Source organism: Entelurus aequoreus, linkage group LG05 (genome assembly GCF_033978785.1).
Source record: "Entelurus aequoreus isolate RoL-2023_Sb linkage group LG05, RoL_Eaeq_v1.1, whole genome shotgun sequence".
In the NCBI taxonomy this organism is placed as follows: Eukaryota; Metazoa; Chordata; class Actinopteri; order Syngnathiformes; family Syngnathidae; genus Entelurus; species Entelurus aequoreus.
In genome coordinates this window covers 33,500,781-33,515,784 of record NC_084735.1, presented here as the reverse complement: position 1 = coordinate 33,515,784, position 15,004 = coordinate 33,500,781, and the positions used below count along the sequence as shown (strand labels likewise).

Below are 15,004 nucleotides of genomic sequence, written 5' to 3'. Positions count from 1 at the left end.
GAAGCTATTCAGATAGGAAAGATGCTGTGAGAGCCGGGGGTGACCTGATATTCAGCTGGGAATGACTACAACAATAAATAAACACAAGTCATATATATACACTCTATTAGCCACAACACAACCAGGCTTATATTTAATATGCCACAAATTAATCCTGCATAAAAACACCTGCGTGTTTGTTACGCTAGCTCCTAGCTCCTCTGCTAGCTCCTAGCTCCATAGAACACGCCAATACAATTCAAACACCTGATCAACACACACAATCACTCAGCCCAAAAGACCGTTCACCTAACCCAAGGTTCATAAAGCTTATATATTTTTAAAAAGTTACGTACGTGACGCGCACATACGGTCAAGCTATCAAATGTTTAGCAGCCAAGGCTACATACTCACGGTACCTGATATTCAGCTGGGAATGACTACAACAGTAAATAAACACAAGACATATATATACTCTATTAGCCACAACACAACCAGGCTTATATTTAATATGCCACAAATTAATCCTGCATAAAAACACCTGCGTGTTTGTTATGCTAGCTCCTAGCTCCTATGCTAGCTCCTAGCTCCATAGAACACGCCAATACAATTCAAACACCTGATCAACACACACAATCACTCAGCCCAAAAGACCGTTCACCTAACCCAAGGTTCATAAAGCTTATATATTTTTTAAAAGTTACGTACATATGCAAAAAAAAGTTGCGCACATACGGTCAAGCGATCAAATGTTTAGAAGCCAAAGCTGCATACTCACAGTAGCACGTCTGCGTCTTTGTCATCCAAATCAAAGTAATCCTGGTAAGAGTCTGTGTTGTCCCAGTTCTCTACAGGCGTCTGTGTATCGAAGTCAAAAGTCCTCCTGGTTAGAGTCTCTGTTATCCGAGTTCTTCCATCTTGACTGCATCTTTCGGGAATGTAAACAAAGAAGCGCCGGCTGTGTACTGTTGTTGCTGACTACGTTCGAAAAATACGTCCATTTTGCACCGACAACTTTCTTCTTTGCTTGCTCAGCTTCCTTCTCCATAATGCAATGAACATGATTGCAACAGATTCACGAACACAGATGTCCAGAATACTGTGGAATTATGAAATGAAAACAGAGCTTTTTCATATTGGCTTCAATGTGGAAGGCATACCCGTGTTCGCCGGGCTACGTCACGCGCATACGTCATCCTCAGAGGCGTTTCGAACCGGAAGTTTAGCGGCAAATTTAAAATGTCACTTTATAAGTTAACCCGGCCGTATTGGCATGTGTTATAATGTTAAGATTTCATCATTGACATATAAACTATCAGACTGCGTGGTCGGTAGTAGTGGGTTTCAGTAGGCCTTTAACGTCCACATTTTTCTCCATACAAACAATGTGCCTGCACAGTCACATGTTATATGCGGCTTCATCAGACACACGTAAGCAACTGCAATGCATACTTAGTCAACAACCACACAAGTTACACTGAGGGTGGCCGCATAAAAAAAACTTTATTACTGTTACAAATATGCGCCACAATGTGAACCCACACCAAACAAGAATGACAAACACATTTTGGGAGAACATCCACACCGTAACACAACATAAACACAACAGAACAAATACCCAGAATTCCTTGTAGCCCTAACTCTTCCGGGCTACACGGAATCTACCAATCATGGTGTGGTATATGGCTCTCGAGGGCCGAACATTGACGTCACTTGCGTGATGCAAGCAGAGAGACGTTTTGCTGCTTTTCCACGAGACACGCACAGCGCTCTTCCTCCATCTCTCCCTCCCTCGCTCGCTCTCTCTTGCTCTCTCTTGCTCTCTCTCGCTCTCTCTCGCTCTCTCTCGCTCTCTCTCGCTGTAAACTCCACAGCGAGCCCCCCAACCCACCCCAACCCCGCCCCCTCCCGTTGGCTCCAGACAGAGACGGTTTGTGTTATTTGGGTCCAAAATACCCCTGCGTTAGTGGAAAATCGGCAAATGAGTGAAAGCGAGAGAAACGTTGCCATGGAGACGAGGGTTGTCTTACGTGCCTGGCTGCGGTCATACGGCGACACCTGTCCGTCAGTAATAAAGTCCCCGATAACCTGGACCAATTCAAACCGTTATTTGTTTTTTTTATTGTTTAATTTGCATTGCCTCACACGATGAACACTACATATATTTTTATATGACGCCATATAACACTCCGGGAGCCGTCACTTTTTCCCGGTACTTTTTGCCGACCGCCGTGTTGCTGTCGGGAGGAAAAGCGGAACGACACACATTGCGGAAATAACATTATTCTCCGTGCGTCGGCTAAATACAAATATATTCCACAACCCCAAACATGTCTTTTTCAAAGCGTGCAGTGAAGAGAAAGGTTAGTGATGAGCAAAGACAATTCCAGGAAAAGTGGGAGATGCAATATTTCTTTGTTGAGCACAGGAGCACCCCGACGTGTCTTATTTGCACAGAGAAAGTTGCAGTGCACAAGAAATACAATTTAAAACGTCATTACACCACTAGACATGCTGAGGAGTATGCAAAATACCAGGGAGATGAGAGAGTGAACCGGGTTGCACATTATGTGTATGTGTATACATTGTTGCTGACTGGAGAAATCGAATTATTAGTGTTAGAATAGAATAGAATAGAATAGAATAGAAAGTACTTTATTGATCCCTGGGGGAAATTCAGCACCACAGTTCGCTCACAATAGAAAAGAATAACAATAAATAATATAATATACATATATATTATATATATAATATATAAATAATATAAATATATTCTACATATACTCTACATTTAAGTGCAGACAAGGAACATATGCATTATACAGTCTGATGGCTGTCGGTATGAAGGACCTCCTGTGTCGTTCCGTGTTGCATTTTGGGAGTCTGAGCCTTCCACTGAACGTGCTCATTCTCCCCGCAAGGTCCGAGTGTAGTGGGTGGGAGGTGTTGTCCATAATGGCTAGGAGTTTTGCTAGACTTCTCCTCTCTTGTTATTACTTATGACTGATTTATTTACTTAATTCTCATTTTGTTTATTTATATTTTGCTTTTATTTTGTGTTGAAAATAAAAATAAAGACATTTAAAAATAATTGTTTTAAGAAATCATTTCTTGCGGCCCAGCCTCACCCAGACTCTGCATCCAGTGGCCCCCAGGCAAATTGAGTTTGAGACCCCTGAATTAGAGGGAACATTGGTTACAAGCACACAGTTTATTTAGGTATTGTTCTTTGATTCCCCCCCAAAAATGCTTAGATTATTTTTGAAGACTTAAATATTAACATTTTTTACAGTCAAAATTGAAAGAACAAAGACATTTAGCCAGAAAGTGCTTTATTGACACACATTATTTTCAGCCTTTTGTGGGCCACCTAAAATGAAGTTGCCTTGTACTGAACAAAAATACTCCCCAAAATTGTTGTAATACATTGCAAGCCTTTTAAAGTATTTAAAGAAATGTTAAATTATCATTAACTTTCAAATAACTATTATCATATTATTTGTAATGCTGCAGCTATTGATTATTTTAGGATAATCTATCAATGAGTTTGTTCGAGTAATCAGATGAAACACACTTAATAATGTCAATGCGTATTTACTAGTGAGATGTATGGTTTCATATGGATAAAGCACTACTCCTCCAGGTCAAAAACACAACACAATGGAGCAACAATGGGTCTTTTATCCTGCTATATAATATTTATGAGGAGTGGTTGTTACTATAAATTAGCCTAAAGTAAAATAGTATAAGAATAGCTAGAGAAAGAAACAAAACACAAGAGGGTTCCAAGATGAGCTTTTTTCGCCTGTAGAGTAGGAGAAAAAAATGCACTTGAAGATGCCTGAAGGGATCGCTCAGCCTCTGTTCTGGTCTAAATTTGTCCCTGAAGTGTGTGTGTGTCCAATGTGAAGAGTGTGTTTCCTTAGGAATGCAATGTTATAAACACACAGAGTGATGTGACGAGGATGACAAACAGGAGTGCTGTGCTCTCCATGATGATCAACCTGAGCTGGAGCTACAATGTTGACTGCATATTGCAAGCTCCAGTTGTCTTCCTCTGTGCTTCACTGCATCACAGGGACCGATATGCATGACTCGTACTCATACACATCGCTGTGTAATAATTGCTCATTTCAGATGTTGAACTGCTCACTTCACATGCGTCTAACTGTTTCTGCTGTAGGCCCATATGTTGCTATGCAGATGTGACCCCCCGTGCCATCACTGAGATGTGATCAAAACAAAATGGAATATGTGGGTGTGTGAATTTTATAGCCGCATGATTTTGTTGAGAGATGTTTTGCATCACGACTGAAATTGGATTCTTTAAACAAGTGGTGTTTTTGTAAGGTGTGGCACCATCACATCCCGAGAGAAGACGTCATCAGCAGCCATCTTTGAGAGATTGGTTAGTGGACAATTGGTACTAGGGATGGGCTAAAATGGCCTAAAAGGTACATTGCGATATGTATTGCAGCCTCTTGCCATAACAATATATATCATATGTACAGTATTATACAGTGCATTCGGAAAGTATTTGCTTCACTTCCAGAAGGACAATCATCTCTGCAGCAATCCACCAATCAGACCAGTATATTATAGTGGCCGGACGGAAGCCATTTCTTAGTAAAAAAAAGTTTCTGGTTTCTGGTCTGATGAGACAAAGATTGAACTCTTTGACGTGAATGCCAGGCATCATGTTTGGAGGAAAATAAGCACTGTTCATCACCAGGCCAATATCATCCCTACTCTGGGCATGTTTTTCAGTGGCAGGAACTGGGAGATTAGATGGAGAGAAAGGTGAATGCAGCAATGTACAGAGACACCCTGGATGAAAACCAACGCTTCCCATCCAACTTGATGGAGCTTGAGATGTGCTGCAAAGAGGAATGGGCAAAACTGTCCAAAGATAGGTGTGCCAAGCTTGTGGCATCGTATTGTTTTGCAGCTTTCTTTACTCCTTCTCAAACATATTTAGTAGTCTTATCAAACTTACAAAGCACATACTCTCTGTCTCACCACCTCTCTCTCGGCTTGCGAGATGCTAAGCTAACGAAGCTAAGCTAGTCACGATCCAAAGCAACTATGCTCCGAAGGCGTCTGCTCCCTCACGCTGCTGCTACTCTTCGCCTAGAGCTCCGAAAACAGCAAGAATTCGACTCGGTGAAAGAAACAAGGTGAGCATGGCTCCCTGCTCTTCGTGCACCGTTTTCATGGATAAGTCGATCATAACATTTTATTGGAATGCATCAAAGCACGTATTGGTATGTTAAACTTAGCCTTTTCTTGGTTTAACTGCTATTTTACTGACAGGATGCAGTGCGTCTCCCATAACAATGTGACTTCAGAGTATGTTAAAGTAACGTGTGGAGTTCCCCAGGGTTCAATTATTGGTCCTGCACTCTTCAGCATCTACATGCTGCCGCTAGGTGACATCATACGCAAATACGGCGTTAGCTTTCACTGTTATGCTGACGACACCCAACTTTACATTCCCCTAAAGCTGACCAACACGCCAGATTGTAGTCACCTGGAGGCGTGTCTAAATGAAATCAAACAATGTATGTCCAGCAACTTTTTGCATCTTAACGAACCTTTGACAACAAAACAATTATACAAAGTAACTAGGTACTCGTTTGAGTCACACATTAAGAGTGTTACTCAAACAGCCTTCTTTCATCTCCATAATATGGCTAAAATTTGTCCCATTTTGTCCACCACCGACACAGAGATCATTATTCATGCATTCGTTACGTCTCGTCTCCATTACTGTAACGTATTATTTTTGGGTGTCCCTATATCTAGCATTGAAAGATTACAGTTGGTACAAAATGCGTCTGCTGGACTTTTGACAAGAACAAGAAAGTTTCATCATATTACGCCTATACTGGCTCACCTGCACTGGCTCCCTGTGCAGGTGAGGATAATCGTAAAAAAAAAAACGTAACGTCTAGCTCCATCCCATCTTGCTGATTGTATTGTACCATATGTCGCGGCCACAAATCTAAGAACTCCGGCTTATTAGTGATTCCCAGAGCCCCAAAAAAGTCTGCAGGCTTTAGAGTGTTTTCTATTCGGGCTCCAGTACTCTGGAATGCCCTCCCGGTAACAGTTAGAGATTTTACCTCAGTAGAGGCATTTAAGTCCCATCTTAAAACTCATTTGTATACTCTAGCATTTAAATAGACCTATTTTCTTTTTAGACCAGTTGATCTGCTGTCTCTCTTTTTTGCTCTGCCCCTCTCTCCTGCGTAGAGAGGTTATCAGGTGACCACGGATCAGCCTACACGGAGGAAGCGCTAGCTGTTCCAAGTGGGGACCCAGAGTGGACCACTCCTCTGTGCATCAGTTGGTGATGTCTCTGCGCTGTCTTCTTGTCTCCATTCAAGATGATCCCTTGCTGGTCTCCCAATGGACTGGACTTTCACATGAAGTCGGGACCCAGGGTGGATCACTCCTTATGCATCAGTCGGTGACGTCTCGGCGCCCCGACGTGTCTACATGCAAGAGGATCCTCTGCTGTCCCCACTATGGACTGGACTCTCACGTTATTAACCGTATCCACTCGGCATCAATTGCACCGGTCACCCAAGGGTCCCTTCCAAGATTTCTTGGTGTTCCCATCGGGTTGAGTTTTTTCTTGCCCTGATGTGGGATCTGAGTCAAGGATGTCGTTGTGGCTTGTGCAGCCCTTTGAGACATTTGTGATTAAGGGCTATATATGTGAACTTTGATTGATTGATGATTGATATTCAAAAAGGCTTCAGGCTATAATTACTGACAAAGGTGCATCAACAAAGTAGTGAGCAAATGCAGTATTAATACGTTTGCAAAAAAAGCAACCCTTTTCACATTGTCGTTATGGTGGGGTATTGTGTGTGGAATTTTGAGGACAAAAAATAATTATTTCAATATTAGAAAAGGCTGTAACATAACAAAATGTGGAAAAAGCAAAGAGCTGTGAATACTTTCCGGATGCACTGCATAAATGATAATAATACTTCAAAATGGGTTAAAAAGGCTCCTAAGTTAGCTGCTGGCGGATGCGCTAAGATATTGTGTCATTTCCAGCTGTAATATTTTCCTCAAAATATTACTAATCTTTTTGTTCATTTACTGCCAATATCTGGTTACTTTCTGTTGGAAAAATTAATACTTTGGGTAAAATGTAATAAACATTTATTATTCTGTAGTTTGGACACTAAACATTAGTTTGGGGTGATACTACGAATTGTGAGTATTGATCCAATACCAAGTAGTTAAAGAGGCAGTATTGTTGATACTGATACCTTAACATTTTCAATTTCTTTGAATGATTACATTTTTGATCAAAATTATAATTAGACAAAAACACAGAATGACAGTGTAACAATATCATTTAAATATTAACATAATTTCCTTATTCCCTTTTTATTTTTAAATAAAGTCAAAATTTAAAGAATAACTAAACAAAACAAAAAAAAATATTATTGGATGTTATATAAATAATTTTGTTTTTGCCTTAAGTCCTTCTGTGTCCAGGAAGTTTTTTCCTGAGTTTTAAAAACAAAAACAACAAAATATTTTGTGAGAGTAAAAAATATCGATCTAATCACTGTAGTATCGACCGTATACAAAGACTACTATTGTTGGTATTTGTACTAATCAACTCACCCCTGTTTACATTCAAGAGCTCCAGCTTAGAAGTTAGTATGGCTTCTTGTATCCTCTTTCGGTGTGTAATGTAGCATGTTTAGCTATTCCTGGTTCTCCAGTGATAATGATACGTGTAAGAAATGTAGGAGGGACATTAGCTGGGAGTTTTGCTAGCGAGGACATTGAGTCGATGACAAGTTCGTTGCAGCTTGCTGCAGTCAAATTTGCATGCATTGTCACGATATGATAATAGTATTAAAATCTCTATTTTCGGCCAAATTTATATAATTTATATTGTATATCGTCTACATTGCACAACCCTAACTCATACCATAATTGTAGTAAGGTGGATAGGATGCTGTGGAGATTTTATATGTGCACACAACCCAGGTTGGAGTGCGGTTGAATTTTTGTGTGCTTTAAACAGAACATTTGATCAATACAATGGTTGATCATAACCAGATTGTCTTGCAGGCATTTACAGTGCACCAGGAAAGTATTTCAGGCACTTCACTTTTTCCCAAAAAAATGTGTTTTATATTACAGCATTATTTCAAAATGGAATAAAGCCATTTTTGTCCTCAAAATTTTACAAAGTTAAAAATAAATAAAAAATCACATTGTCATTACGGGGTATTGTCTGTAGAATTTTGAGGACAAAATACATTAATTCCATTTTGGAATAAGGCTTTAACATCACAAAATGCGGAAAAAGTGAAGTCTGTGAATATTTTCTGGATGCACTGTATATTCTTGTTGTTTACAACCATGCTATTAGTCCACTGTGGACTAATTCAGTAGTTTAGGTCTGATAAGAATATATTGTTGGTAAAAAAAGCTATATAGTTAGGTCAGTTTGTAAGCCTTCACAAAGTTATGTGCATTCATAATCAAGTTATCAATGGGAAATTAGTGTTTAAAGCAGGGGTCTCAAACTCAATTTACCTGGGGGCCACTGGATGCAGAAACTGGGTGAGGCTGGGCCGCAAGAAAAGATTTCTTTAAAAAAATCTAACATGCACTTTTTAATGAATTCACCTTCTTTGAATGGCTTTCCCGCCCTAGCAACCATCTCACTCACCATGTAGCTAGCTTTGACTGCTGCATCGCTCCTTTCGCTTGCTTTCTTGACGAAATCTTGTTGCCTCAGTAGACTGGTTTTAAAATTTGCAACCCGGTTCACTCTCTCATCTCCCTGGTATTTTGCATACTCCTCAGCATGTCTAGTTGTATAATGACGTTTCAAATTGTATTGCTTGTACACTGCAACTTTCTCTGTATCAACTACAGAAAAGAGCTATAAGGATTATTCATAAAGTAGATTACTTAAGACACACTAACATATTTTTTATTAATTCCGGTTTATTGAAACTACAGGAGCTAGTAAAGTTACAGACATTATGTGTCATGTTTAAGGCTAAAAGTAAAACATTACCAGCAAATTTACAAAAAATGTTTGTCATCACTTCTGAGAATACAGAACATAGAAGAAAAGGTCATTTCCAACATCAGTATTCAAGGACAACTTTAAAACAAATGTGGTGGGGGTTAAACTATGGAATTCTCTTTACAATGAGATAGAAGATTGTAAAAATATATTCCAAATGAAAAAATATATAAAGACAGAACAATAAAATCATATGGACAGCCATAAGTGTTTACATTTTGCTTTATATTTATTATTTTACTTATTTTTTGCCTGGTTTTGTATCTGTTTTGTATCATCCCTTGAGGTGTATATTACTTCTTTTGTTCGGTTTGTACATCATGAAGTTTTGCACATCTTGTGTTTTTTTGTTTGTTTTCGTGTAATTGAATGTAATTGTTGGTTTATATGATATCATTAAGTAAGACTACGTATTATGTTGAAGGGGGCAGAAAAATATCAGATTTTTCTTCATCCTGCTCCTTCTCAGGCATTGGTGTGTAAATGTATAATTGAATAATTGAGGTATAATTGTCTATCGATCAAAGATGCACATCAATGAAGGAGATAAATAAAAATGAAATGAAATAAGACACGTCGGGGTGCCCCTTGTGCTCAACAAAGAAATATTGCATCAAAAATCGTCTCTGTCTGGAGCCAACGGGAGGGGGAGGGGGAGAGAAAGGAGGGGGCTGGGCGGGGCGGCTCGCCGTGGAGTTTACAGTTACGGTAGCACAATTAGCCCCGAACGGGCTAACATCACCACTAACGTGTTACACGTCTGATTCGCCCAGCGCTGGGGTCCAGTGCACCACACTTTTGTATTGTCGCTCGCTCCTTCGGCGGAGTGCTTTGGAATATCTGATAGTATATATCTGTATCATGAATCAATCAAACCAAACCAAAAGTGGACCCCGACTTAAACAAGTTGAAAAACTTATTTGGGTGTTACCATTTAGTGGTCAATTGTATGGAATATGTACTTCATTGTGCAACCTACTACTACTAATAAAAGTCTCAATCAAAGCGCTCATCTTCCCCGCCCGGACTGTTTACAACGGGGGAGGGAGCGAGCAGGCGGGTGAGCGAGGGAGGCAGGGAGGGAGGGAAGAAGAGCATGTGCGGATGTCGTGGAAAAGCGGCAAAATGTTTCTCTGCTTGCATCACGCAAGTGACGTCAATGCCTACTTGCCAACCTTGAGACCTCCGAATTCGGTAGATGGGGGGGAGGTTGAGGTGTGTGTTTTTGTAGCCCGGAAAAGTTAGGGCTGCAAAGGGTTCTGGGTATTTGTTCTGTTGTGTTTATGTTGTGTTTAGGTGCGGATGTTCTCCCGAAATGTGTTTGTCATTCTTGTTTGGTGTGGGTTCACAGTGTGGCGCATATTTATAGCAGTGTTGAAAAATAAATAAAATAAAATATGACCACCCTCAGTGTGACATGTGTGGCTGTTCCTCAAGTATGTATGCAATAACTTGCATGTGTCTGCAGAAGCCTCATACAACATGTGTCTGAGCAAGCACGCTGTTAGTATGGAGAAAAAGGTCCTCTTGACGGTTTATAGAGGATACTAAAGGCAGTGCCATCATGGCACGCCCTCAATATTGTCTCGAGTCTTATACCACACTGTGATTGGTAGATTCCATCAGCTCCGCACACAGCGCTGTTAAGCGCCATTCATTCAAAACTCGCGGGCCGCACTAACATTAAACTGTCATATTAAGGCGGGGGCCGCACAATAACGTCTTGCGGGCCGCAATTGGCCCGCGGGCCGCATGTTTGAGACCCCTGGTTTAAAGGAAGACAAGGCTGTCAGTCAAAAGTGTAAAAAAACAGCCGCCATTGCTCACTTTGTCAGATCTTGCTCACTTGTATTTATTGTTTTGGGAGCCTGTGCCAGCAATGATTCCTCGATTTCAGAGAGACGGCATCAAACGCACAACAATGGCACGTTTCCATGGTAGCGGCTGAGAGCAGAAAACAGATGTGGGTTGAGAGTATAAAGAGTGCGTGGACTCCATCAGCATAGTGTGGAGTACGAGTACTCTGTTTTGACAGGGGAATTGATTTCCTAATTAAGTGCGTTTGAGAGCGGTGTAGATGGAAGAAGACGTGAATGTGAAGGATGGAGGTGACTCTAGGGCAGTGGTCCCCAACCTTTTTGTAACTGCGGACCGGTCAATGCTTGAAAATTTGTCCCACGGACCGGAGGGGGGTATTTTATTTTTTATTTTATTTTATTTTATGTCATAAAAAAATACAATCATGTATGCTTACAGACTGTATCCCTGCAGACTGTATTGATCTATATTGATATATAATGTAGGAACCAGAAATATTAATAACAGAAAGAAACAACCCTTTCGTTCGAATGAGTGTGAATGAGTGTAAATGGGGGAGGGAAGTTTTTTGGGTTGGTGCACTATTTGTAAGTGTATCGTGTGTTTTTTGTGTTGATTTATTAAAAAAAAAATTTTTTTTTAATTTAAAAAAAAAAAAATTCTTGTGCGGCCCGGTACCAATCGATACACGGACCTGTACCGGGCCACGGCCCGGTGGTTGGGGACCACTGCTCTAGGGTACTCCTTTTAGCGCTAGAAAGCCCTCCAGGCAGAGATGTCGTTTAAAGAACAGAAACCGACGTAATGTGGAGTAAATTCATGTTTTCTATGCTTCTTTCACCCCTTGATTTGTTTTCTTTCTGCTTAAACTACAGCTCCTCTCAAAACGACCCCTCGGCGACGGTCGGCAAAGTCCGAGACTTGGCCTCGTTCCGTCGCCACTTCAGAATGGGCTTCATGACCATGCCGGCCTCCCAGGACCTTTCTCCTCACTCGTGTGCCTCAGCCATGGCGCCGCGGTCGCAGTCCTGCCATGCGGTCGGTGCCGGAGACCCAAGTCTTGAGAACGGAGATTACTCTGACAGCCAATCTCAACATGGTGGCCGATGCCCGCCGGCCAAACCCAAGCGTCACCCCAGCACTCGCCTCAGCTCCTCGTCTGCTGACAGCCGAGGACCTCCCGAGACGCCGCCGCCTCCCCCGCCCTCCCACTCACAGTCCAAGCACTCAGAGAAGAAAAATGGTTAGAAGTGTGTTCCCATGTACTCACAAAATGATCCCTTGTCTTAACACTTTTTCTCTACTCCCGCAGCCATGAAGAAGTCTGACTCTGGAGATATTGGTTCAAAAAAGGTGCCTCCTTTAAAGCCCAAGAGAAGTCCCAGCACCCAGCTCACCTTTGACACCCTTCCTTCACGCGTGCCTCCTTCTGCCGCGTCCCTCCCTTTTCAGGGAGCCGACTCTCAGATCCAAATGGGGGATGGGGAAGAAGAGCCCGTCTACATCGAGATGGTGGGTCAAGTGTTTACCAGAGAGAGCCAGACGGCCACACCCCACCCTGTCACCCCCGTAGCCACCACGCCCGATTCAGACTCGGACCAAAGTGAGGCCATCTATGAAGAGATGAAATACCCAATGCAAGAGAACCGAGAGTCACATAGACACCTGCCTAGCAAACATGAGAAAATGAAAAGTGCGAAACATTACCACGTTGCCCCCTCGCCCTCTAGTAGCTCCTCCTCACTGCCAAGACCCTCCTCTTCCTCTCCATCCTATTCCAAACCCAAAGCTACCGTCTCCATTTCCCATTCGTCCCCTTTGCCTTCCTCGGCTTCCTCTACCCCTGTTCCACAGGCCATGTCCACCAGTCCCCACACCCCACGAGCTCCTACACCCTACCTGCTGCAAGGAAGCAAATGCGATTCAGAGTCCAACACAAAGATCCCAGCCCCTTTCCCGAATCTTCTCCAACATCGGCCTCCGCTGCTGGCTTTCCCTCAACCAGCTGCAGCGTCCAGTGGCGTTAGCGTGCAGAACAAGGGTTCTGGATCCTCTAAAATGGGAACTCAAACGTCCAGTGTGACCACTCAAGCCGGCTCCTCGTCTTCAACTTCCTCCAACGTTCCAGCATCAGGCTCCAAAGAGCCATCGGGAGGAAGTGTAACACCCCAGGAAAAACACAGTAGAGATTCCCAGTTGGGACCCGCTCCCGGACTCAGAGCAAGGAGTCACTCAACGCCCCTGCCTCCTTCTTCCAAGTCGACGTCACCTTTCTCACATCACCACCACCACCCTCACCATCGGCCGTCACACTACCATCACTATCGCAAGCCAGAGCGGGGAGATTCTCCCGCCCCAACCAAAAGCGGCTGTCAGACTTCCTCGCAGGCCACCGTGCAGACCCAAACTTCAAGTACGTGCAAGGAAGGGAAGTCTGTCAGCTTTCTCCTCAAGATGGACAAAGGAGAGAAGGACAAGGACAGAGACAAGGATAGGGATCGGGGTAGAGACAAGGACAGGGAGAGAGATAAGGACAGGGACCGGGACGGAGGTCCGCATTCTTTGCAGCTGGATCTGTCCTCAAGTAGTCAAACCTCTCAAGGCAGCACCAGCTCGACCCCAACGCCCCTGTCCTCATCCCAGCGTCCTCATTCCCGTCCTCATCTGCGCTCTCACACACCTCACAGCCTTCCCGCTTACAAGCCGCCATCCTCCGACAGCCCCCTGCTGTGGACTTACCCCTCCGGAGGTTTTCGGAGACCGCCGGCTTATGAGAGCTTGAGAGGAAGCTCCCTCACGCCGTCTCTGCAGCAGCCCTCCAGTCTCACCGGCGCTGGCGAGGGGCTATCCAAGGGTAACGAGTCCAAATCTGGCTTCATGCCATGGGACAGCAGCGCTAGCTTAGCTGCTGATGAAGGCGCTTACTGGCCCATGCAGAGGAAATTATCCTTCAGCCATGGAAGCAGAGAAAGTGAAAGTAAGTCAGAGGTCATTTTCTTTTGATGCAGTATCCGTAAAAGATTCTTTCCGTGCTCACTCTTGTCCTCTCTATGCCAGAAGAAGAAGCACGGACTTGGAATGGCAGCGCTGATGCCTTATTGAGGATGGATAAGGAAGAGTTTGCAGTGGGGCTGCGTAGGGGGCCTTCAAGCATCCCAGTGCACTTCAGTGGCGCCACCAGCAGGACTCTTGGTCACAGTGAGTTGTTGGCGGGCGCAGACAGCAGCTCTGGATTTAGAGCCTTGCCCAGAGCTGGGATGCCTCTTCCCTGCCAGACGTTTCCTGCCTGTCGCAATGGAGGTGAGTCGTGTTCCTAGTCATTAAATCCCCAAAAACTCAAATCAGCGTTTACTTACGCTCTTTTATACGCAGCTTTTTTGGTCTGCTTTTATTTGAGATCATATGAAACTCAACTTGATTTAAAGGAGCATTTAACAAGCAGCAAGTCTTTCTTCCGTCATAAAAGTCGAACAACTCTAAATCCTCCGAGTCTCTTTGTCATTCTGCACATCTTTCTATATCCTCATCATATCGACACGCTACTTACTGTACCTTGACAATGAGAGCAATGCTTTTCTTCACGCAGAACCAGGAAAGGACACATTTCTGAGTCCGCAAAAAGCCGAAGTGAAAATGTGCCAATGGGCCGCGGGACAAACACAGTGATTTTAAGCGCACAGCAACACTATGAGTGAGAGCTTTGGCCTCATACTATAAGGTAGTAGAGATTGTGAAATTAGATTAGGGCTGTTAAACTCATTTTCATTGAAGGCCACAACGCAATCATGGCTGCCCTTATAGGGCCACTAGTAACAGTGAAGTTAATGTATATGAATTTATTACACAAATAATAGCTTCATTATCAGGGTTGTCGAAGTGGGGACCCAAGTAAAAAGTTTGAAGATCTGTTTTCTGCCATTTAAATATGTAAGTTATAAATTATTTCTAAAAAACACCGTCATAAATGTTGATATAGAAGAAATATAAAAAGTTTAATAATAAGTTAATCGAAATTAAGAATGTCTAAGTCTACCTACACCCCCTATAAAAAACATGAAATTATTTGTTCCATCTGGATAGCAGCAACCCTAATTTTGAACACTTCACTCAACACAGACGTCACAA

General features: G+C 42.8%; 1 protein-coding gene across 3 annotated transcripts in view; it reads left to right on the top strand.

Moving 5' to 3' along the window:
• Positions 1-15,004, top strand: part of LOC133650528 (neuronal tyrosine-phosphorylated phosphoinositide-3-kinase adapter 1) — a 120,013-nt gene that overhangs the window by 80,170 nt on the left and 24,839 nt on the right. The window contains exons 1-4 of one of the 3 annotated variants that reach the window (XM_062047870.1): positions 4,756-4,892; positions 11,755-12,122; positions 12,192-13,856; positions 13,937-14,179. In XM_062047870.1, coding sequence (XP_061903854.1) covers positions 4,768-4,892; positions 11,755-12,122; positions 12,192-13,856; positions 13,937-14,179 — 2,401 coding nt within the window. In that variant the 5' untranslated portion in view covers positions 4,756-4,767. Of the gene's footprint in view, positions 1-4,755; positions 4,893-11,754; positions 12,123-12,191; positions 13,857-13,936; positions 14,180-15,004 lie in introns of those variants that run through there. The other 2 variants (XM_062047869.1, XM_062047868.1) reach the window with 2 other exon arrangements.